Source organism: Copadichromis virginalis, linkage group LG18 (genome assembly GCF_057382275.1).
Source record: "Copadichromis virginalis isolate Kocher_CV1m ecotype Utaka linkage group LG18, C_Virginalis_male_GT1.1, whole genome shotgun sequence".
Lineage (NCBI taxonomy): Eukaryota > Metazoa > Chordata > Actinopteri > Cichliformes > Cichlidae > Copadichromis > Copadichromis virginalis.
In genome coordinates this window covers 13,911,045-13,937,082 of record NC_140635.1, presented here as the reverse complement: position 1 = coordinate 13,937,082, position 26,038 = coordinate 13,911,045, and the positions used below count along the sequence as shown (strand labels likewise).

At 38.7% G+C, this 26,038-nt stretch overlaps 1 protein-coding gene across 1 annotated transcript in view; it reads right to left on the bottom strand.

Annotated features, from left to right (window-relative positions):
- Positions 1-22,549, bottom strand: part of prkci (protein kinase C, iota) — a 49,872-nt gene extending 27,323 nt beyond the window's left edge. Inside the window, exons 1-3 of the mRNA XM_085440473.1 lie at positions 22,222-22,549; positions 3,854-3,975; positions 1,086-1,175 (exon numbers count right to left, since the gene is read on the bottom strand). Coding sequence (XP_085296599.1) covers positions 1,086-1,175; positions 3,854-3,975; positions 22,222-22,304 — 295 coding nt within the window. The 5' untranslated portion in view covers positions 22,305-22,549. The remainder of the gene's footprint in view (positions 1-1,085; positions 1,176-3,853; positions 3,976-22,221) is intronic.
- Between the last annotated feature and the right edge of the window lie 3,489 nt (positions 22,550-26,038).

Sequence of the window (26,038 nt, the reverse complement as noted above, 5' to 3'; positions counted from 1 at the left end):
TTCCAACAGGGAAGGTGGAGATCGCAAACTACACAACATCAATACTCATAACATGGTTGACGGCCATTTCTTCTGTCTCATTTTTACCTTTTACTTTAATTTTCCTTTTACTGGTTGTTACAAATGCCAATCTATCAGCAAATAGATCACATCGGCCGATGTGGTGGGTGGCTGGCTCTTCGAAGATCACCCCACCCAGCTCGAAAATAGGAAAGAATCTCAAACTCCAACACTGAAAATTAACAAATAATGAACACTGCTGCTTGTCAGAAGATGTTTGCAAGGCTTTTTTGTAAAAACGTGGGAGGTTTCTGTGAATTCATATCCAAAGACAACATAACTTGATATGGACCGGATAGTGTGTACTAGATCTTTGGCAAACGAATATTACACAGTAACTTATTGTGCAAAATCACTTTGTCAGTGTCTTTCACGTCCCATGGTCTATTTTGATGTTTTTATATCTAAATCGTTAAAAACTCTGAAATGCTAAAAAGGAAAAAAAAATGATATTGCTTGCAGATAAGTGAGTAAAGCAAGGAAATGTTTTTCATTCTGACAAGAAAAAAATCTAAATATATTAGGATCTATTATTGCAGTGAACACAGGCTCACAATAAAAAAAGGTAATTCTGTTCTAATTCTGTTGTCTTGTGCCTAAAGTGCTTGTAATTATAAACTAAAAACAACATTAAGGACTGACGCTTTTCACTCTGTAAAAGCAGGAGAGCCTGATTATGAAGGAGGACATTAACTACTAATAAGTCAAACTGTGGCAGTCTGTGTTGGTACTGGCTGTCAGCCACGATCCAGGCCTGAGGGCTGTTCTACTGTAGCTTAATGACCAGAAATGGAACAAACAGTAATGCTGCCAGTTTGGCTTGTTATAAAAAAGCCCAACAGGGAGGTGAGTAGACCACTGGGAAAGCAAAGAGTCAACAATAACAGGCTTTTCTTAGAGTTATTACAGAACTGGTCTGAATTAACATATTTCTAACAGCAGCATACAGGAACACGCGCTGAAAGTGTAGATGTAGCCGAAAAAAAGAGAAAAAAAGGACTTGTGTGAAAAGCAGAAAGGCTCACCATGGATAATGAGCTCCGAGTCTTTGTTGAGTTCATAGAGACGCAGAGCTTCCTCCAGTTCCAGTTGCGACGATACAGTGCAGGGGTCACCTAGCAGCGGAGGAGAGACCAGATGTCATTCACCACATTTACATGAACACAAGAAACCAAAGTTACTGGGAGTAATCACACGTGGGAGGACAATAGAATATTTTTACTTCCTTTGCAGTAAAACTACTTGCAGAAAGAAAAACAACATTTATTAAGTTTCAATGAGCTTCCTCTTTAGAAAGAAAGAAAAATAAAAATTATGGTGTAGAGTACATAATGTACACCTTTTTTTCCTATGTTTCTAGAATAGATACTAGCAATAGAGATTAGAAACACAGAGACACATAAAGCCAATCTCAATCTCCCAAGCCATCAAAAAGGTTTTTGTAGATTTTGCACATTTAAGTGGATTTCTTTTTCTAATTTTACAAAATAACCCTGCTATAGTCTGGCAGGGAGTAAATCTGGTGTTTTATTAAGAGACAAAAATGTTTATGAAGGGGCAAAAATTAGCACATTTGTCTCATCACAATGATCTTGTTTTAATAATTAGTGGAAGCCAAAATTGTTACTGGAATTTAATTAGTTAATAGGTGTGTCTGAACGCCCCCTCTCCTTTGTTCTTTCAAAAATATCAGCATTTCATTTTCTAGATGCAAATATTAAAGCCTGCTTAGAAATATAAAAAGGAAACCACGGCATTTAAGATGTGGCCGTAGGAAAATCCACAAAGTGGATGCTAATTTTTTTACATAGAACAACAAGGGAAGCAGCTGCAAAGGACAATTAAGAGGTAGGTAAACTGTATTTCCAGTAAACGGTGCAAAAGGCTGTAAGAGTTAAAGGTGAACGAAACAGCGGGGCAGTTTGACATTTAAAATACAAAAAAATTCACTCTAATCGTAGGTGTGATACAAAACGCAACACATGAACTTTTAAGTAAACACTGAAAGTGTGTGGGTGTGAGCAGACGTCGATGATGCCATTTCGAACATTTTTATTTTTAATTGTACATGCCTATTTGTGCAGTGATCAATAATTAAAATGCCACTCAAACACAGATCTAATTACTTCCTCATCATTTACAGGAAAAGTCCAGGGTCACTCGTGAGGAGGCTGGGCAAGGCGACGCTCAATTCTGCTCTTACCGCTCGACCCGACCGATCACCATAAAAAAAATTTTTTTTTTTTTTTAAAATGCTGATAGTATAAATAGCACAGGAATGGAAACTATGACACATTGTGCAAATTTAAAATGATACAAACTGCTGGAGGTGGATGTTGAATTAGTGGGTGGACTGCAGCAACTATTGTGTCAAAGGTAAACGTGACAGTCTGGTTTAATCAGTACAGACAAAGTTTTGGTTTCAGGAAGAGGACAGAAGTTACGCTTTGTTTATCAGGTTTATTATGGGGTTGTTGTTTTTTTAATGGGTTCATCAGGTTTATCATGTTTCCTGAAAATTTCAACTAATCTGGGCTTTAAAACATAGTGAAGAATTTTCTGCTTTTCAAGTTCATGGACAAAAAGGTGACGTATTAAAATGCTTTGTGATATTGAAAGATTTAATTGTTTAAGCTTATTCAAGCATGTCTTGTACAGTGTATGTAAGGAGCGCCCTTGATATTTATGGCTGCAATTAAAATATTTTCATTACTGCTTCACTGGATTGACAAATGAGTCATTTGTTATAAACACAATTTCCCAAAGCCCAAAATGATTTATTCAGGTTGCTGGCTCTCAACTCTTTATCTCAAGATCAGCCTACTGGTTTAAGTGTAATTGTTAAGAAGCCATTTTTGTGTTTACAAGAAAAGCCACCTACATACAGAAGTCACCTTAACTTCTGAAGCCCACTAGGAGCAACCCTTGGCGTTCTTTTCTGAACTGAGACGTTTTTATCATATTTCAGGTAGGTCTGGGTGATATATCCAATATACACGATGTATCGCAAGTTTTTCACGTACAATGGTGAAAAAGACTATCGTAACCATTGAGTATAAAGTGCCATGGCCATATTAAACTTTCTGAAAGTAATTCACTGAGTTTTGAAATTAAGGGTACAAGGGAAGGTTGTTAGATGTCGTTTTTATGGATTAAAGACTTAAACTAATTCAGTACTATATTTTGTTTATAGGAAAACTGAGTGTCCGAAGTGGAGTATTTTTAAAAACACACATCAGCAGCAGGCAGACATACAGACAAACTCCAGGTCTATTCTGTAATTATAGCGACGATGACCTGAGTTCATGGTGTGCACTTTGGGGCAGGAGGAGAGACAGCAAACACAGAGTACGTAGTAACAACATCAAGCAGCTTTTCTGCCTCGCACAGACTAATGACTCCAGCGACTTTACGTGGGTGGCTATCAGTGGGAGCTGATCTGAGTCTAATGAGTTTGAGCAGGCCGACCTTCTCCTGAGTGGAATGATCTGATGGTTCCATCTCCATCTTTCCTATGACACAATGACTTCTGCCAAATAACCCGCTGACAAAGGACTGAATCAGCCTGCATACATCTGGACTGACAAGACGTATGCAATGGTAATGGAATGCAGTGGTAATGACATATGTGCTGATGTGAGCCTGCGCTCATCATATGCTGCCAAATTCAACCCGTGGCTCCTAAATCATATTTCTATAATGGTTGTTTTTCCATAAGTTAATTTGTGAAAAAGCCCCAGCTTTGATGGCTGTTCACCTTAAGGTGGAGGCAGCAGTCTGATTAGAAACGTACCTTCCTCATCAATCCACTTCATCGTGAAGAGCTGGTCGTTGTCCATGGAGCACATGTCCTTCACCTCCCCATACAAGCCTTCGTACGAGATGGACGGTTCAAAATGTGTGATCATGATGTCCCTGCAGGAAAGAAAAACAAGTATATTATTTAACTTGAAACAATCAGACATACTGGATCAATACCAACCACAGAGTCAATATTTGACTTTCCTGCCACTCTAACCTTTTCTATTAGACGCATTCACAGCCAATAAAAGTCATTCAACTGGATTAATTTCAGTATTAACTATTTAGACCAAGGCCAAATAAATAAAAACAAATACAGCTACAACATATCACTTTTAGGGGTGTGATGTGACCATCATACATTGGTTTCTGAAGTCCTATACTGAAACCCCAAGACTGGCATCTCCATATCTACTATCCTCATCTTTTGAAAGTGGCTGCGACCAACAAAGGGCAGAGCTGACTGTACTGCACTCTCAGTAGTTAATGTCTTTGATAGCCAATGAGTATGTCCTGGATAATCATCTCTGATGCTTAGAATAAAAATTTACACCATAAAATATCAGGAACATATTTAGAGAAGTGAAGCTTTCAAGTTCTTTTTGCAATTATAGCTATTGCCCCCTGGTGGTCATCAAAAAGAATGCAGGTCTAAGGTACTTCTCAGATGCCTTCAAATTTCAGACCCAGAAGTTGGGCCCATATTTTATACAGCCGAGAACCTCTGGAGTTAAAAGCGAATAAAGAAAATGATAAGCCAAAAGCTGTAGTACTTCTAAAGGCCATATGAGGGTGATTCCAAATGTGAGCCAATCACCATAGACTCACATGTTAAAATGCCTAAACTTACAGTATTAGAAAGCATGTCTACAGCCTACACGACATCTGCCCCCTTCATAAAACTATAACTCATCCATCTGGATACTAAATATATCTGGAAAACAATGTATGATTTGATGTAGAGAATCATTACGTTGCTACTTTGTACAGACAGTGATGCTGAAAACATGCAATGTAATCTTATCTATATCCATCCATAACCAGCACAGTACACTGTTCTGCACTGTTCTGTATTGTTTAAGAAACAAGTTTCATAAGCAGAGAGGAAAAAAAGTTGTGGGTGCAAACCGAGTGCAGACACTATTTATTGCTTATTATATGTCATTATATACCTCTTGTTAATTTCCACAAACATACAAATGGCCTCCTTAGTCAACAAATCTGAATGACTAGCGTTTCAAATCTGAATATCAGTACATGCATAGATCCATTCTCTGCAACATGGATACAATATTATGATCCACTTCACAGACATCAAATATTGTTACTAAGGCTGCTGAAGAAAATGTATTGTTATTATTACATAATCTGCTGATTACTGTTTGTACAAACTTTTCAGTCCTTTAAATATCACAATGCAGAACAAAAAATGTCTATCATAAACTCCCCAAGGTTCAAGATGACGTTTTGTCTGGCCAGTAATCTAAAATACAGTAATACTCAATTGAAATGTAAGAAACCCTGAAAGATTTGAGAGTGTGAAAGGAGAAAAGTTTGACATTTTTATTTAATAACTGGCTAATCAAATGATAAGTGATTGTATCAGCACTAGTCATTACTCATAAAGATTTGTTAAACACTCTACTCCTCCAATCTGTCCCCCGCTCTCGCTTATGTCGTCAAACAAAAACTCTGGAGAATGTCAGACTTATGATGGGGAGAAAAGAGGTGAGAGAGCACTTTTTTTTTCTTTTTTCTTTTTAAACACTGAGTCACAGTCTGTCACATTTGTGTGTGCATTCATCTGTACAGCATGACTGTGGGTGTGAGAAAGAGCAAAAACAAGAGCGAGAAAGCCTGCCATGGACTGAGCGAGACAGCTGCACACTCAAACAAAATGGCACAGCTGATAGTGGCTGTTCTTGGACCGTGACCGCTGTGGTTTAGGGCTCACTGTCCACCACTGCAGTCCCTTTATGGAAAAGCAGGGAAGCTCAGTCAAGAACAAATATAACTTCTGACAATGCTAGACCTCACTGATCAAACCTTCATCTCATGTATGATGCTAATTTGGCCTTTAATGTACTGGGAACCTGTCCAGAGAGTAACTCTGCTTCTTGCTTCCAGCTCTCCTGTAACCCTGGAAGGATGGACAGACGATTTGGGCTTCTAATGATTATGAAAACAATATAAATAGCATAAAACAATTATTCTTTTGCATTTTTGGCTACAAAGCTCTTGTTTTTTTTGCACCCTCTTTCATATACATAGATGAGTTTCCACGCCTCTCTTAAAGCTCAAACATCTCCAGACATCTCAAGGAGGCTTAAAACATCCATCTAGATCACTCGATATGACTGCCACCCCATAGCTGCCCCGGCACACAGGTTCATCATCTGTTGTTCATCATTGCAACACTGAAAATCCCTGAAAAGCAAAAATATTTTGCCATTGCTGAACACCAGCTTTGTTTTTGTTTTTTTGTAGTTTTATGAGCCCCATCTATTTAGGGGTAAAGGGGGAGTTACCCTAAAAAGTAGGCAGAAACAGATAGATGCAAAGATAAGATTTTTTTAAATGGGTGACAAATTAAAAACAAACCAATTAGCACAAAAAAGTAAACTGGAAAATGTCCTTACAGGATTAGTCACAATGTAAGAGAGGAGAGAGAGGAAACGACTCAGGGGCAAAGCACTATACACATGGTATAGGACGGCCTTTTCCCACTTCCTTTAAATGAATTTGTTAGACAAAAGACTGTCCCGTTATTTGCACAAGTGTCACCACTAGAGGGGACTGTGTGGTCCCATTCAGGCACATCACATTTGGAAAATTAGTCATTAAAGGGATGTAGGTGTTGGATGGTTGTTTAGATTTTTCTACCTGCTTAAATGAACAATTTGGCTAAAATGCAGGATTTTACTCTTTAACACTGCATGGTGTTGTACCTGTTAAATTTAAAAAAAAAACATAAGAACTGCTGAGCAGTTATCCCCATGGAAGCAGTCAGCACTCCACTCATAATTTCATGTTAGCGCCAGGATAGACGTTACCTGTCTGTGTTTACTACACAATAAGATGGGGGTAGAGATGTAAAACACAAGCTTTTACAGGTCTGCAGGCGACAAGAGATCTGATCTCAGGCGGCTACTGGAGCAGGATCAGGAATAAGAGAGAAGAGGGAATGGGCAAAAACAAGGAAAAAGGTAGTGATGTGTAAATGCACTCCCCACCTCCAGCCGGGGACAAAGCCCTCTTACTCCCTTTACAGCCTTCATCCCAGCTGGTTCCAGATTTTCATCAACTTGAAAGCATTTTATCACAATTATAAAATCCCAGTCTTTTAAAGGCAGCTACTACACAAGTTCAAGGACGGACTGAGGTGTGTGGGGTCAATGCAGGTTCAGTCCTCAAAAGGGAACAAACATAATTAATACCAATAAGCTGGTGAAAGACATTAACAGGAGGATCTGAAATGATTCGTCAGCGCACAGCTTCCGCACAGCAGGTATTAAACTGTCTGCGAAACCACACATCAAGAATGAATAAAGCAATAATATGCTGACGTCAAGAGACAGTCTGATGCCTTCTTCTCCTTCCCTTCCGCTCTCTATTTTCTCACCCTCTTCCTCCATTCTGCTGGTGTTAATCATTACCAGTGAGAGGAGGGGGAGGAGAAAAAGACTGGAAACAGCACTCCTCAAGTCTGATCTCTCCTCCAGGACCAGCATGGCAGCTCCACTTCCTACTAAAACCCTGATAACATCAAAGGTTCAAGAGTATATGAACACACACACGCACTACAATTCCAACACCATGACTGTACATGATCCAAGCGCCGTTTTGATGCCAGCAAGTGACTAACTGAGTCACGTGTGACTGGACCGGAGCTGAGGGTGTTCATTAAATACTGTGCGGCTATGCTGTAGTTAAAGTTTAGCCAAATCTCCAGTGTTTCAAACAACTTCCTCATTAACACAGATACGAGCTCAGCTAAAGACTGCAGCTGATACAGGAAAGAAGTAGAACACAGTGATCAAAAATAGACTCACTGGCCACCTCATTAGGTACACCTGTTTCAATGATTGTTAATGTGAATAACTAATCAGCCAGTCACATGGACTGCATCTAGACATGCCACTGAAGTTCAAACTGAGTATTAGAATGGGAAAGAAAGGTGTTTAAGCAACGCTGAATGTGGCATGGTTGTTCAGTTCAAGTCTTTCAGAAACCTACTGAAATCTACTGGGGTATTCCCAAACAACCATCTCCAGGGTTTATCAAGAATAATCTCAGAAACAAACTATCCATTGAGCAGCAGTTGTCTTGGTGAAAATGTATTGTTGATGATAGAGGCGGATCACCACACTGCTTATAGGCTATAAGTTCTCTCCAGTACAAAAAATATTTGTATCATCTGCAAATAGAATAAACTGTAGTATATCTGATGTTCTGCATATATCATTGATATAGAGGATAAACAGCTTTGGTCCCAATACTGACCCCTGCGGAACTCCACAAACAATGTCCATACACTCTGATTGATATTCCCCAATTTTCACAAATTGCTGCCTGTCTCTCAAATAACTCTTTACCCATTCTAACACCACTCCTCTAATGCCGTAGTACTCCAGTTTATCAAGTAATATGTCATGATTAATTGTGTCAAAAGCTTTTTTTAGGTCAATGAATACACTAACTATACATTGTCTTTTATCTATATTGTTGGTGATATTTTCGATCAGTTCCATTAATGCCAATGATGTTGATCTATTTGATCTGAAACCATACTGACTATCCATTATTATTTTGTGTTTATCTATAAATTTGTCAAGTCTATTACTAAAGACTTTTTCCAGTATTTTTGAAAATTGAGAAAGTAGAGAGACAGGCCTATAATTTGTGAATTGGTGTCTGTCACCATTTTTAAACAGTGGTGTTACTTTAGCTGTTTTCATTTGTTTTGGGAATGTACCAGTTTGTAAGGACAAATTGCAAATGTGTGTTAAGGGTTTGGAAATGCCCTCTATCACTCTCTTAACGATTTCCATATCAATGTCGTCAGAGTCTGTAGAGTTTTTTGTTTGTGATTTCCCAACAATATCAATGATTTCCATTTCTTCCACCACCGTTAAGAACATTGAATGAGGATTGCGGTCAATGAGTCTAGTTTCTTTCTCTACAGAATCTGTTATATCAGGAATTGTTTCAGCCAAGTCTGGCCCAACACTTACAAAGAATTTGTTGAAATCATTTACCACCTCGCTCATATTAGTAATGTTTCTATCATTATTTGTGAAATACGAAGGATAGTCTGCCTCCCCCGAGCCCTTTTTGATGATGGTATTTAATGTTTTCCAGATCCCTTTAATATTATTTTTATTCATAATCAGTAATTTTTCATAGTATTCCTTTTTACATGACCTTAAAATACTCATTAATTTATTTTTATATTTCTTGTATTTATTTTCAGCTTCTGTGCTTCTGTTCATTATAAATTCTCTGTATAAGGCATTTTTCTTCTTACATGCATTTTGCAATCCTTTTGTAATCCATGGGCACTCTGCATATTTTTGTTTTTTACTATATTTCTTTACTGGGCAATGACTATTATATAACAGTTTAAATTTTCCTAAAAAAATCTCATAAGCTTTATCAATATTTTTTTCCTTATACAGCATCTCCCATTCTTGCTTGAGTAAATCACTTTTGAATGCGTTTATTGACTCTTCTGTTCTCACTCGTTTGTATTTTATTGTGTTTTGCTGTTTAACCTTCCTGTAATTGCTGTTATACACTATAAAAACAGGTAGATGATCACTGATGTCATTAATTAGGAGACCACTTATGGTTCTATTTTCTATTTCATTAGTAAATATATTGTCTATTAGGGTTGCCGACTGTGCTGTAATCCTGCTGGGCTTAGTGATCACTGGAAAAAGTCCCAAGCTATACATTGTATTAATAATTAATAACATTCAGATATGTCTTCTGCAACGAAGGTATGCAAAAGAGCATCTCTTAATGCACAACATGTCAAATCTCAAAGAAGATTGGCTTTAGCAGCAGAAGACCACATCATGTGCCACTCCTATCAGCTAAAAACAGGAAACTGAGGATGAAATTCACAAAGAATCACCAAAATTTGACAACAGAAAAACAGAGTCTGGTGACTCTCAAAACAACATGAAAACAGGGATCCAGCTTGCCTTTTATCAATGGTTCAGATGGTGGTGTAATGGTGTGGAGGATATTTTTTTGGCACACTTTGGGCATTGCTTAATAGCCCTTTGCCACTAGTACCTAGTCGGATCAGCTCGGAACAGTTCGACTCAGTTTTTAGGGGTTTCCATTATGTGGTAGTACCTGGCCAGGGTTCCAAGTGATCTGAGACTATTCAAAAATGTGATTTCAAGAGAGTACATGCCACCAATTGGCTAGTCAGTGGCATAACTCAAAGAGTCATGAGAATCAAATCCACCATGTTTTAAACCTGGCATTAAGAGAAATGGCTACTCTAAAGCCATTTAGAGTAGCCATTTCTAAAAAAAAAAAATTTAAGCATTTAAAAAAAAAAAAAAAAAAAAAAAAAAAAACAACCCACACAGCAGTCCCCAAGTCTGACAAAACGCCACTCAACGGGCACCAGGTATACCGTCGCCTTGATGTCCTCCATTATTGTGGCATTCATGCCGCATACAAATGATATCACAGGACTTTCCGCCGTGTGCTACAACAAATCCACACACATTAGGTTCTATGACCGAAACAGAGTTGAGTGAAGCCGCATTGAGTCGAGACAAGTAGGTACTAGTGGGAAAGGACTATTTGACACCACAGTCTACCTGAGTATTATTGCTGATCATGTCCATCCCCAGTGCACCCATCTTCTGAAGCCACTTCCGCAGACACAATACACAAAACAAACAAATTTCCCTTGCACGTGTTATGTGTAGTTATTTATGAGTCCCTAACAAGATAACATGACAGCCTAAGAATAATCGTGCTTCATAGTCACAGCAACTCTTGGATTACTTGACTTCAATCAGCACAACTCTGCTCCGCTGGTTGTTGTGTTTGTTGCGTTCCAAACGTGTTGCCAAGAGTGAAGTTGCAGAGTGGCCTCTGGTGGACAATGCAACACTCAATCAACACTCATAACATGATTGAAGGATGTTTCTCCTGTCTTTTCTTATTAACCATCATTTTTCAGTCATTATAAATGCCAATACCAATATATCATGTTTCTGTTACTTGTTTTTAATGTAAAAACAAGTCCTGCTAGAAATACTTTTTTTCCGTTTCAAAGGTTTTTATTTTAAAGATGCAGGAAAACCCTGTTACTTCTCACATTACAGAATTCTTTGTTTTAAAAATATGATGCAACAAATTAAAAAGACCTCACCTTGGATTCTCAGAGTTTAGACATTTCCAACATTTAAGGTAATTTCTCACATAAACAGTTAAATATCAGTTAAATAATGAACTAAAGAAAACCAAAAGACTTGTGGATAAGGAACATGACTGTTATTGAATGGTTTCTCTTTTTTAATCTCACCAGGACTGAAAGTAAGGAAGCACAAAGGTAATGTGTTTTCACACTTGACACAATGAGCCAAGATGACACTTACAATCACTCAATTCACAAGACGGTCGACAGAAAATTTACAGCATTTTTTTTGAAAATCTATTAAACACTTTTGGTCATTTTCCCTTTTTGTCCTCATTAAGTCTAACTTTAATTGAAAAACTATTGATTGTTCCAAACCAATAATGACTGTGCTGAACTTAATTGAAAGAGGTTGTTTTTCAAGGCCACCAAGCAGGCAGCTGTTTGATGACTGACGTGCTGCTTCTTTTGATTAGGATTCTTCACTTGTAAGTAATTCAGCAAATTCATAACAGAAACCTTCACATGTTAACTAACAGTTTTAAGTTTTAACTTTGCTGTGGAGTTAACTGCATTAGTAATTTTCCCATCTGTCCTGATGTCAGAGCAAAGCACTACAAGAAGATTAAAAGCTAAAACTGGTCAGTTAGGTACATTATTACTTTTTATGTGTAACATAAATAAAGAAACCTATGATGGTTTCAGTTTAGTTTCCACAATTTAAAATATTCAGTTTTGTCTTTATTAGTTTAATTATTGTAATACAGGTGGCATTTTTCAAGAATGACATTTCAGATGTCCAGAACAGATATTACACTACAAACATTTCACTTTGTGGAGACAGATGACTAAGTAACATAAAAGACACGCCAGAGTGATAAAATAAAACACCAAAGCCCCCTCAGGCTTTTCAGTTTGACCATACTGACAAAGGATTAAAAATAAAGCAGTTTTACTTTTACTTTTTATTACTACTATTGCTTCCACAGAGGAGGTAGTGTTTTTAGTAGTGTTTGCGTGTTTCACTCTGTCTGTGGGGTGTAGAGTAGGGTCTAGGGCTGCCACAAACGATTATTTTGATAGTCGACTAGTCACCGATTATTTTTGCGATTAGTCGACTAATCAGATCATCATCCATTGGACGTACAGCGTACAGCTTATTGCACCAGCAGCATCTGGTCTTATATAACTATCATTAGCTTACAGCTTGAAGTGTTTGTGCTAACTAAAAATAAAGACAAGATGGTAGTTTATTAATTTTTAATGAAATTTGCAGATTGTTTCGGTGAAGTTTAATAAACTCCTTGCTTTCTAAAATATAACAGGACACCGGAGTATATTCTCCAGCGTCTCACACTTCTGATAATCAGCTGTCTGCTTGACAGTTTTAGCTGTGCAAAAACTATAACTTTAATCTCAGCCAAACCGATTTACTCAGGAACAAATAAAATACTAAAGAAAGCCAAACTAACATTTTTAAGTTATCTAAGTGACTTATATATATGTTTAACCTGACTAGCGAAAGACGGCGGTGGGTTTGAAAACGATTTGCCGGGAGTCCGGTGTTCTCACGGCTCTAGTTAGCCTTGCCCCCGCCTAGCTAACGAGCTAGTGGGTAACAGACGTCTCCGAAAACGTCGGAGCGCTTTTGAAAATATGTGGTGTCCTGATAAACTGAGCAGATATTTGAGGTTTACACAGCTACATTCTCGCCTGAAAATATGTTAAACGTTTATTTTGTGACCCAGAAAGAATAATAAGAGTAAAGTTAAAACTAACTAGCTGCCGCCATTGTCGACAACTGCGCTGGGCTGCGCTATGAATTCTGGGACACAGCTTCTTCTTCTTCGGGGTTTAACGGCAGCTGGCATCCTTGTACATGCAGTGCTGCCATCTTCTGTTTCAGTCCGTTATTACACTCTTAAATCCTACTACTCATTCCTGCGTCCTTTGTGATCTTACAAAGCTTCAAACGATGCGTCGACTATTAAATTAGTCGTCGACGATTTTAATAGTCGACATAATCGTGACTAGTCGACTAATCGTGGCAGCCCTAGTAGGGTCATGTTAACAATCCATTAAAATTTAGCTTACATCTAGTCTTCAACGTCAACTTAATGATTTATTGGACGAAAAGTGACAAAAAGCCTTATAACTATGATTCTCATGAGTGTGGTGTTCATCATCAACATATAGCACGTACTGTAAAAAGATTTACAGATTTGACCTCTGACCTCTCTTTAAGGTCAACAGTGATCTGAAGGCCAAAGTGATAATAATGCTATATAGATTTTTTTTTTTTTTTTTTTTTTTTTTTTGTAAATCTACATACCTAACTGCCATTGTTTCTATTGACAACATACAGCCACAAAGGGAATGGTATATGGGGATTCTAATTGTTATGTTACTTTGGACCTCTGGGCCCTGTTTCAGGAAGCCGGTTTGGAAAACTCAGAGTGAAAAACGACACTCACGGTTGAGTAACCCCGAACTGTCCAACTCGGAATATTCGGTTTCAGAAAGGCTGATAACAATTAGTTCAGTCAACGCGGAGTTGCTTTAACCCCAAGTGAAGCGCGCGGATGAGGATACATAAAGCCCTGATAAGCGGAGCACAGATTAAGCGAGTCACCATGGAGACGGAGGGAAAGAAGGCGCGGTCAATGTATTTCACAGCGCTTGAGGCCGAAATTCTGATGGCAGTATATGCCGATAACATGCAAATTCCGCGGAAAAAAGTAACACAGCCACAGCTGCAAAAGAAAGGGAGCATGCATGGCAAAACATAGCCGACAGAGTCAATGCGTGAGTGTTAATATAAACATTGATCTAGGGATTTCCACCCATTTAACACGTTATTTTATCATGTTATTTTATACATTTTATTTTGTGATGTGATGTGAGCGCAGGTGCAACCCAACAGGCCCCAAACGTGCCTGGCAGCAAGTAAAAATGAAATATAAAAATATAGTCCAAACAGGTAAGGTGTAATTGTATTATGAGCCATAGTGCTTGGTCTGTGTGTCCTATGTAAATCAATTGCAGTTAGAGGCTACATTAATTTTCTGTCTGTAAGCACTTATTGAAATTATCTGAGCACATTACAAGTACATATTTGCTTACTCTGTATGCTCAAATGTGGCCCGTTATAGCCAACAGAAAAAAAGCGGAGGCCCGAAAAACAGGTGGGGGTCCTCCACCACCACCACTCACAGAGGCTGAGCAGTTGGCCCTCAGCCAAAACAGTGGGCGCCCTGTGGCTGAAGGCATCTCTGCGGGGACATCCTCTGAGTCAATAACCCCGCAAGACACAAGTGCCTACATAAGGGGTAAATTCAAAATAATACATGATGTGCATACATCCTTTCTTCACAGTCACCTTCGCAGTGCCACTCATTCATTTGATAAACTCTTTACCATAATGGATTATTTTGTAGTGAAGTTATTTTCCTACTGATTTTGCCTTCCCTCAGTCTTGGTTGTCTTTGAGAGCATAATGACAATGAAGTGTAAGGTGATTGGTATGTTTGTTAATTGCCATTTGGTCCCTTGTAAGTTATAAGTGACCTGTATAAACCTCATATTCTATCAGTTGATGGTGATGGTGTACTGCATCTGGTGCAGCCTCCTGTTGAGCCAGACCAACATGCAGTTGTGAGTAATACTCCACAGATTATATGAGTTTACAGTAGAACAGCAATGTTGTCTATTTCTTTACTACAGGAAAATAATGAAGAAACATTGACAGCTGTTACAGAGGAGGAAGCAACAGAGACACTTTATGAGGTTTACATCTTTTAATACTTTGTGTACAGGAAATACAGGCGACCAATAAAGCCAGTTGAACAAAAAATCTGTTTATTCTTCTTTCAACATGTTGAGGTGATGGGTCAAAGGAAATGATTGTGACATATGGTGTCTCTGACTGCGCTTCCATCTTGTATGTCCGTGGGAGGGTCAGGATGTTCATGGTTTGGATCACTGCTGATGTTTGGTTCAGAAGGACAGTGTTCTCCTCTAATTGTGGCAATGTTGTGAAGAATCACACATGCCACAATAATGTCACATGCCCTTTCTGGGGTGACCCTGAGTCTTTGCAGGCACTGGAACCGGGCCTTAAGCATTCCGATAGTCATTTCAATTCTGGCTCTTGTCCTGCAATTAGCCAGATTATATCGCTGCTGTGGGCCCGGTTCAGGGTCAGGGTAAGGGGTAAGCAAATAGGGTAAACATGGATACCCCCTATCACCAAGCAAGTAGCCAGTGAACTCTCCTAAGACAGAAGGGTACACTTCAGTTCAAATGTCCCTGAAGCAATTGGTCTTTATATATTTTAAAGTATTCTCAACTCACCATGTCCAAATTTTGTGCTCAGTGTACATTCACGGAATATTTGTGAGTCATGGACAGAGCCTGGCCACTTGGCTTCCACATTTGTGATAATGTTGGCAGCATCATATATGATCTTCACAGTGCAGAGAACACAAATTAGCATCCATTACTATGATGAAATAATTTGTTAGTTTGAAATGCTACAGGGAACTATGTACCTGTACATTAATGCTGTGGAAAGACTTCCTGTTCACATAGTCTCCTTCATTTACTGAAGGAGCAATGATTGGAATGTGAGTGCCATCTGTACAGCCAATCACGCCTGGGAACCCTGAAAATAAATGTGCAATTTAAGTAGTAGTTCAAGTATCACCACATCATGAATTAAGTTTTGGTCATCCTGATACCTGCAATTTTGTGGCATCCCTCTTTGATAAATCTTGTGGGTCTGTGACCGGGGAACACCACAAACGAGTACAGGAGACGTTTCAGTGCAACTGTAACATTCCTGACTGCCCGACAGACGGTAGCCTTGGAAACGTGCTCAGCGTCACCAATATTATACAGAAAGCTCCCGTTTGCAAGAAACCGAAGTGCAATACAAATAATATGTAATGAACTGAGAGAATGTCCGCGATGTGTCACATGCGTAATATATGGCCTGAGGATGTTATCCAAATAAATTATAGATTGTGCTGAGAAACGGTAACGTTCGCACAGAAAATCATCAGGAAATGATAAAATGTCCAAACGCGCTCTGATCACTCTCTCCCGGCAGAGAGCTCTGCGGAGAATTTGGGCTTCACGATCTACTGGCTCTTCAAGGAAGTGGCACGCCATGTCCGACACTTCCTACTGTCAGGTTTCCGACAAAGGGGCGGAGACAGTCAGGGTTAGTTGTAGTAAACCTGCTAGGGGGCAGGTTAGCTTCACGGAGTGTGTCGTCATAGTGACTGACTCAGGCTGCAGCTGAACTCGCTTTGTGAAACCGAAAACCCAGAGTTTTCGTTAACTCAGGGTATACTTACTCAGTTTTTCCACTAAACCGGCTTCCTGAAACAGGGCCCTGACCTCTTCAAGAGAAACTCAGTTCAAGTTTTCATCAATTGTATTTTATCTTTAAAACTAAGCTTAGAATTACTGCTTTTGTTTGTATTGGCAATTAGCAAATTATATTGTTATATGGGATTCTAAATATCACACAATTAGTCACATTTGACTTCCGATATCACTGATCGCTGACTAATTTCACATCTGACTTTATTCAAATTGTCCCAAAATGTGGCATTTTTACTACACCCCAAATTTCTTAAGTTTAAAAAGAACAAAAAACAAGAATATATACAAAAAAATACAATGCCATTCCCTTAAAATTAAATACTGCCCAATGAGTGAGCTGCCTTGGCAGAGTAATTCTCATTTATTTATTTTAGTTCTGTTAGCACAACACGTTTCAGCTGCAGTTTTGTTTTTTTATTTTTATTTAAGTTAAGTAAAATGGAGTCTCACACCATTTCAATCTTTAGTTTAGTTTCAGTTAATTATAATAACCACACTGCTGTTCTTGTGGTTTGTTTGTGCACTGTGTAAGACTAAAACAAAAGACACTCTGTAGTTTCCACTTCTCTGAGTGATTTTACACATAAAAACGGCCACAGCACATCCTTTTGCCAAATTACACCCTTTTTTCGTGGGTGTAAAAATATTCTGATACCTGCCAAACAGGTTTTGTTCAATGAATGGGCAAAATAAAAATGCATAGACTTCTGTTATGTCTGGCATTTCAGACTCTTTTCCTTAAGTATATGCTAATTTATCATGTTTACGGGAATAGTGGCTCTTCAAAGACCCCACCCCATTAACAGACATTAGAGAGTAGGTCAGTCTGGTTCAAAACATTTACTCCATTTGTGTGAAATACATGTTACGAGACAAATAACACAGTAAAGAAGTAAAGTAGAAATTTAGTGACCCGTCTCAAAAAGAAGCTGTGCTATAGGATTCCTTCGAGTGGTGGAAGATTTGTGTTATGAGCAACTAGGAGCTCGTCGCTCGTGAGGAACAAGGAGGAAACAGCATTCCACACGAGTCTGGCATTCCTGTGCCCTGTTCTACGGCACGGCTAAATTAAGGGAGGAGGAGGAGGGGGAGGAGGAGGGGGTGATAGCTGTGATTAGGACTGCAGTCCCAACTGCCCAGCATGAAGTTATTCATCACTGATGAGCGATCAAGCATGGAGGAGGGTCGAGGAGAAGGGTCCTATGAGGGCTGCCACAGACCCTAGAACCATTCATCTCACACTCGGCGCTACCACATCCAAGTTTACATGACCCACATACACACGCACAGCAAAGCTTTTCATGAAAACACAGACAGATGCTAATCTCCAACATAAAGCTCACATACGCACTAAAGAAAAGACAGGTCGTGTAATGAAGCCATGCAAAATTTTTACCAAAACAGCCCCCCACCTCCAAAACAAACAAATAATTCCCTGATTCCTCCCAGTCAGGTCTGGCCTTTGCTGGTGTTGACCGCAGGATGCTGTGGTCTCCAGGCAACATAGCTCACCTGCAGAGCTAAACAGGGAGTGTCACTCTGTGCAATAAAACAACAGCAGCCAAACACACTCCTGCTGATCTCAGAGACAAGATTACGCTTAACACCTATATGCAACACATGAGCCATAGCTACACACAACATAGACCTTACAATGCAGGAATCGCACACATTTATCTGAGAATCAGATACAGTGGAGGAGCATTCTGGTAGATAGATGGGCATTTAGGTGGGTGGCTCGGCAGTTGAGTTCTTGAGGGGCTTTCAGACCAAAAATAACGAGAAAAGGGAAGAACTGCTTGCCATATTTTTAACAAAGCCGGGCCTTCGAGCAGGGATGCAGATGGCAGAGTCTTTGAAAAAGAAGAGCAAATCCTTTCAAAAGAGGAAAATAACTCCACTGCTCCATCAGGCCTGTGTAATCCTAGTTTCCTGCCAAACAACATGCCTTACACAGGAATCCTGAAGTTAATCTGGCACACAGGAAACCTTGTGTTAGTTTGTGTCGGCAAATCTGCACAAACAATTTTCCTGGAAAAATAGTGCAGTGAATTAAAAAAAACTGAGGTTTTTGTTAAGAAGACAAGCTAAAACTATACAAGGTTTAAACATTTTAAGCTATGGGTTATCTTTTTTCTTACAGAAAGGCAAGCAAAAATAATGTTAAATTTGTGCTTCAATACACAACCAAGATAAGCTGAATCATAAAAACAAGAGCAAAGAGGAAAACATCAGATGGCTGCCCTCCAAACCCAGCACAAACAAGAAAAAAAAAAAATCTAGAGGAAAAAAAAAAAGAAATAGACAAGCACTAGGTTAAAAGCTAAAAACACAGAAAAATCTCCTGCCAAGTCACGTTTTAAAGAGGTCCATTACCACACTAAGGACCACTTTTAATTATTTATAGCGATATAAAGACACTGTTTTGTTAGAATTTGTAAACCGTTTCTGCATAATTTATGCATTTTTAGTGCTTTCTTTATCTATAGTTTTCAAACATTTAAAGTGTTTTAATAAGGTGTTTACCTGTGCCGTGGCATTTAAAGCCTACTGAAAAGATGGAAAGCCATCTTTTCATAGTCAGCCCTCGCATTCTTCTGCAGGTACACTGAGATGTTCTTGAATCAGCTGAGAGAAACTCCAGAATGTAATGGGCCACATCAAATAGGACATCCCCAAACCATCTCACCTGAAAGGCAACTATTTTTAACTCCTGTTGAAGGTACCTTCAACAGTAGGAACTTTAGCTTATTTTTACAGCAACTAGACCTGTTATGCTATGTTATGTTATGCTGGGGAATCCTGGGTTCATGATTTATCTTGGTCTACACCACACATGCACATATCCCCCTGTTAGGAGTCACTTTTCCCCGGATCTCTCCATACTCAATTGTGTATGTCTTTTTGTCTGACTCTTCTATCATACGGGAGAGCAGTAAAAAAAAACCTCTAAAACAAGTGCCCACTCATCCAGCTGAGCCCCTGGGACCCTCTGCCACCGTAAGAAACAGACTATAAAATAAAAGCATCGCCATCAGTTGCTGGTCATACGGTCAGTGCGTTTGCAGCCCGAATGAGAGAAAAATAAAGACGCGTTGGTGACTGCTACAGGCTGACACCAATCTGCTGCTGGCACTGACTGACAGCAAACATGCAAACAGTGAAGAAAAGACCCAGAAAACACCCCACACTAAGAGCAGATAAGAGAGTAAGCTCATTGATAAAGTCACGGAGGTGGGCGTTTTATAGCATATGACTTCAGATATAATGATTTTAGCACCGGATATGGAATTAATCTGTGAAATCAGCTGTTGTAGTGTTTGAACAACCTGCTAAGTCTTAACGCTTTTATGTCACATGAAAGAGGCTCTTGTTTTCAAGCAGCCACACTGCCACCGTCTATTTTCATTTCGGATTAATTAGCTGCAATCGGTTCAGTCAGAATTAATGGAATTGTGTCAGTACCAATGTCACGAATTTACGGGAAAATGCAAGTCACAATGCCCAAAACCCAAGAGGGTGATCTGAAGTTAAAAAAACAAAATAAAATCAGTGCCTCCCACCTCACTCCCTCAGAAGAAGCTGTTCTTTTGATTCTCTTTAAACAATAATGTGAACATATTAAATGACATCATTTAAAATTTTATCTTCATATTATGAAAATTTTCCAAGTTACATGGTGTTTAAGTCCACAGGGGAAAATGTTGAAAATTTATGCTCTACAAAAAGCTCCATTCCCCATCTCTGGTCTTTTGTCACAGGAAGTATTGCCGTTCTCAAAGTCCATATGTCACACTGTGCGATGATTCATACAATAAGGTGTATAAAGATGTGTTGTTGTGGCCTTATAAAAACAGTCGGTAAACAGCTTCGACATGACACTACTGCCTAATCTACTATATTGATTTGGTGCATTACTAGCTCTAACATCTTTCAGTCTTAACTTCTGCAGCGAAAGAAAACAACTCAGATGGCATCCTGGCTTAATGCATCCCGATAGCAGAATCATGAGACCATTACACTGCAATCTCTCTTTGGCAGCATAGCTGAGATTCCTCAGCCGTCGCGTCAGAAATATTTCACATGCCTCTCTCTGCGAGATGCCACCCAATAATCAACACACATCACAGAGGTACTGAGGTGTGTCACACGGGTATGGCTGAGATGACTTGCACTACACGCTTTTCAAGTCTTGACTGATCTCTAATCTCTTGACTCCATCAAACAGAGGCAAAGTATAATTGAAACAACCGAGTAATCAATTATTTCTATCATGACAATCAACTGTGAAACGAAATGCTTATTTAGCATGACAGAAACTCAAAGACAATGCCGTCCACCTGGATATGTCATACATTAATGGACAATACATAGATGTCTATTGTTCAGGTCTTGTGCTGAAGTCTGTTTGCTAACTGACTTGGTTTAGGCTTTCCTTTATGTAAATATTAGATTATCCGGGGTTTTCCTCTATAGAAAACACGTTGGCGCCTATCAGAGAGCTTCTGACATTCCACAAAGGAAAATCACAGAAACTGTGATAAGAATACGTTCAAACAGCATCTTTGCACTAAGCTTAAAATTGATTTTTGTTCAGCAAGTGGCCACAAATAGAAACAAAATGCTGGAAAGTTCAATAACACAGTCTCTTTACCCCTTTTTGAGCCAGGCAAAACCCTGATATTACAGTTCTGGCTACAGTGTGAACATCAAAAGTTGATAAACTGCTCCTAAACTAGTCAGAAACATTTATGATGGTTGCTGCTGTTTTTGAGGAAGCAGAATTGTAAACCAAAAGATTTCCCACTGCCAGCTCATGTGTCCTTTACTGTATGTGACACAGTTATAACCTGATTACAGCTTGATAATTTTTTGAAACAAAATAAAAAACAAATCTTTAGATTTAATTACTTTTATTTATAATGAGCTCATCATATCTGCATATAAAAGTGGTACATGGTTTCGTTGTTGTAACTAATATCACGTAAGTACTGGATAACAGAGGCTGAAAATAATAGGTCTACATTACATTGTCTAACTGAAAAGGCATGAACATCACTACTTAATTTGGATTTTCAAAGCTCCTCAGTTATTGTGAAAGCTCAACAATTATTAGGATTTCCTGCTATCACATTGTGCCTCCCGAAGTGACACAAAAGCGGTATTTTAGGACATGTTGTGCTGCCAGAGATAGGACAAAATAAATGTAAAGACGATCAATAACAAGACGCCAAATCCTTATCAACTTAGATAGCAACTGTTAGCCCGCTGCTGAGAGACTAGCTCCAAAGCTTTCATGCTGAGACAGATTTAACTAATTTAAACCACATGACAATTTCGCCGTGTAGCTGAAAAATTTCTCAGATACCACCGAGACTGACTTTTCGCAGGCGGAGCGCCTGGACAGTGTCACCTGTCCGCCTGCCCAAGTTTACCGAAACCCGGTGGTTCCCAACATTAGCCAGCCGTTAGCTGACTGAGCTAGTGTTAGCCAGCTTACTAGCCGTCTTTCCAACTGGTGCTAGTAAGTTATTCCCAATTGGATATATTAAATACTAAAATACATGGTTATTTCTTACCCTTTGTAGTAAGCTTTCACCCGGACTTGGTGGGAATTCTCGCCGGGGTGGGACATGGTGCTATCCCGCAACGTCGGCATCATAAGCTCAGCCGTGGACAGTCCGACTCAACGATATCGTCCTTCCTATCTACCTTGTTTCCTACTTTGGCCCGGTACCACGCCCTAAACTGTTAATCTTTACGGTCCGTCGACAAACCAAATGAATAACGAAGCAAGTGATGCCAAAAGCTGAGTATTTGCCCTTCTTTAGACAAACAAAAATAACAGGTAAAGTATAGAAAAACTTGCGGGGTCCGTCAAACAACTCCCCACTGCAAAGGCCTAACCACGGGCCAGTCCATTATCGGAATGTAACAGGGGCAGTGTACAACTTGGTATATTCGTTCCATCCTGAATTGTGTCTTGTTAAAACACAAAAAAACACAATTTCACATTGATTTATTATTTATCGAGTATAACAAACCAGTGGGATACTGTCAAAAACTCTGAAACGTCAAATATAACTTTTGGCATCACTGGCCTGTACCAACTCAGGCCTTTTATGTAGGTAAGTGCTGCATTCGTGTTCAAACATTTAAGCTCGGAAAGGAAAGACCCTCGAGACATGTCGCGCATTCAAGCGCATTGGTTTGGAAAGAACAACAAAATTGACCGGTGACAAAAACATGTACTAAAAAAAGATAAAAATCTAATTTTAGAAACGAGTTAGCTGCTGTGATAAAAGGAAGGGGTGGGGGTTAAAATAACGTGAAATGCTTTGTCTTCTTTTAAATATAGAATATTCTTTTTAATTCAACTTAGATGTTTACTATATTTACAAACAGACTGAGTACAATTATTGGGGGGATGGTTGGGTTTTGTTTTGGTTTTTTGTATTTTCTTTCAAAGTTGTTCCTCATAATCTACGTATAAGGGCATGTATGAGGTATGCAGTGTGACAGATGAGTTCAAGGTTAGGGTTGTCAAGATCCGGTTCATGCGCCCCTCCTGGGGCGGAGTTCTGGATTTCTCGCTCCTCAGCCAGTAGGACCACCTGGCTGTGCCTCATCAGACCTGTGCATTTCCCCAGAGTTCTAGACAAGTCTTCTATTGTCTGAATTCCTTTTTGTGTGAAATAAGTCTTTATGAAAAAAGTTTAGGACGGTCTCTCTTGGTTTTGCTTTTGAGTTCACTAGTTTTGCTCGCCTATCAGGCCTGACAAGGCCTGCATCAGGGATTAGGTTGATGCTGATGACAGGTTGATGGTAGTTTCTGTGAAATGTGTTTGTGATCTGTAGTGAGAGTAGGGAGCAGGTGGAAGAGAGCTTGGAGAGGTGGAGGTATGTTCTGGAGAGCAGAGGAACATCGAGTGTCAGGGTTGATTTGTGACAGAAGGAAGGGTTTGCAATGTGAACGAGAGAACTGCTATGATATCTGGTTTGAAGATTGTAGCACTGACAAAGACAGGATGCAGAGATGAAGATTTTAAGCTTTTCACTGGGAGTGACAGGACTAGAAAGGAGTACATCAGAGGGACGGCTCAGGTCGAGCAGTCTGGAGACAAAGTCAAAGAGCTAAGGCTGAGATGGTTTGTGGATGTGCAGAAGAATAGTGGATATTTTTATTTTGTTTTATTTTATTTTATTTTATTTTATTTTTTTGTTTCACACATGGTACAGCAGTAATGCATTCCCATACACAACCTTCCTTTCAATTAAAGTAACACTGTTTCCATGCATGAAAAGGAGCAGGAAGAAGAATAAATTCTTATTGATACCTGCCCCCTATCTGTGATAATACAAGTAGGCAACCAAAATTACACTATGACAATTTTCTGCACATAATAAAACAAAACAAAGCAAACAGAACAATATACTCAACAATGAGCAATACCACTAAAAATCAAACTAAAAGGATCATTTTTCTGCAATTAAATTCTATTCTTTTCAACTTCTTCATATCGGTTTATCATTTTATTCTTGTAGCAGATTTTAAATTGAGAAACATTTATACAACACTTAAGATGATCACTGAGAGAATTCCAGTTTCTTATGCCTATGACTGTTGGACACATTTGCCTTTGTGTGGTTCAAGCAAAGCGGTGCTTAAAATAAAACTTCCTTCTGCTGTCCCCATTTTCTGAACACAATACAAATAAACTTTGTAACTTAAGAGGTAGTGTTTTATTTTTCGCCCTAAACATAATAGTTAAAGTCTGTAATTTCACTATGTCTCCTAGTTTTAACAATTTCGATTTTATAAACAAATTATTAGTGTGTTCTCTATATTTAACATTATGCATAATTCGAAGCGCTCTCTTCTGTAATAAGTATAATGGTTTCATATTAGTCACGTATGTATTCCCCCATACTTCAACACAATAGCTCAGATAGGGTAGAAACAATGAAAAATATAATATTCTCATTGTCTTGTAATCTAATATATATCTTACATTACCCAGGATATAAATACTTTTAGCCAACTTTTTTTTAACATGTTCAATATGTGATTTCCATGTTAACTTGTCATCCACTATTACACCCAGAAAATGGAATTCTGTCACTCTTTCAATTAATACTCCCTCTATAGATAATACTATCTCTTCCTCCTTTACACAGTTTCCGAATATCATAAACTTAGTTTTTTCAAATTCAGTGAAAACTCATTTACATCAAACCATTTTTTAATTTTTTTCATTTCAATAACCATAATTTTAGCCAATTCTTTCTAGTTCTCTCTGGAACAATAACAATTTGTATCGTCTGCAAACAAAACAAAATCCAACCTTTTTGACACATCGCAAATGTCATTTATATATAAATTAAAAAGTTTTGGTCCTAAAACAGAACCTTGAGGGACCCCACATTCTATTTTCATTCTATCAGATGAATTGCCTAAACACTGCACATACTGAAACCTATTATCTAAATAGCTGCTTAACCAGTTCAATACTATTCCTCTCACACCATAAGTTCTTAACTTAGAAATCAAGATAGAGTGTTGCAGAGTGTCAAAAGCTTTTCTTAAATCAATGAATACCCCTATAGTATATTTATTATGATGTGTTGCTGATGAAATGTCTTCAATCCTGCTTTAATGCTATTGCTGTTGATCTGTTCCGTCGAAATCCGTACTGACTTTCGCTTAGCAGTTGATGTTTTTCAATGAAACTATCAAATCTTTGTGCAAAGAGGTTTTCAAGCACTTTAGAAAACTGTGATAGCAATGATACTGGTCTATAATTATTAAAACTATGTCTGTCTCCCGATTTATAAAGAGAAATATTGGACAAAGGATGCTGAATATGTGGAGCTGTCAGGCAGGAGGAAACGAGGAAGCACACAGATATGGATGTGGTGAAGGAGTAGCTGTAGCTCAAAACATGTGCCAGCTGATGGACGCTCAGTCGTTTTTTCAGACAAAAGACAAAAACAGAAGATAAAAATCTTTAAATCTTATGCGGATAAAGCAAAAAAGGAGACGTAGGCTATGACAAGATTATAATATAAGAGCTAACTTGAGCTTTTCTATAATCTTGTTAGCAAACATGAAATCAGCATAAAGTTTCGCATCATTTTTGTCTCTCCTGAGTTTGAGATATAGTCACCGTACGAGAGCCGGCCGTGACCAAATCTAATCACAGTAAAATAAACTTTATTCTGACGCAAAATATCACATTTTTAGGTGTTTAAGTGTTAAGTGTTTAAATTTCGTGTTTCCTCCCAACACAGTATTACGGGACTCGTCACCATAGCAACCGTGTAAAACGGAGCTTTAAAAGGATACTTATTTTAACCCAAACCACCCTCTGCTTGTAACAAAGTGAACTTGATTTT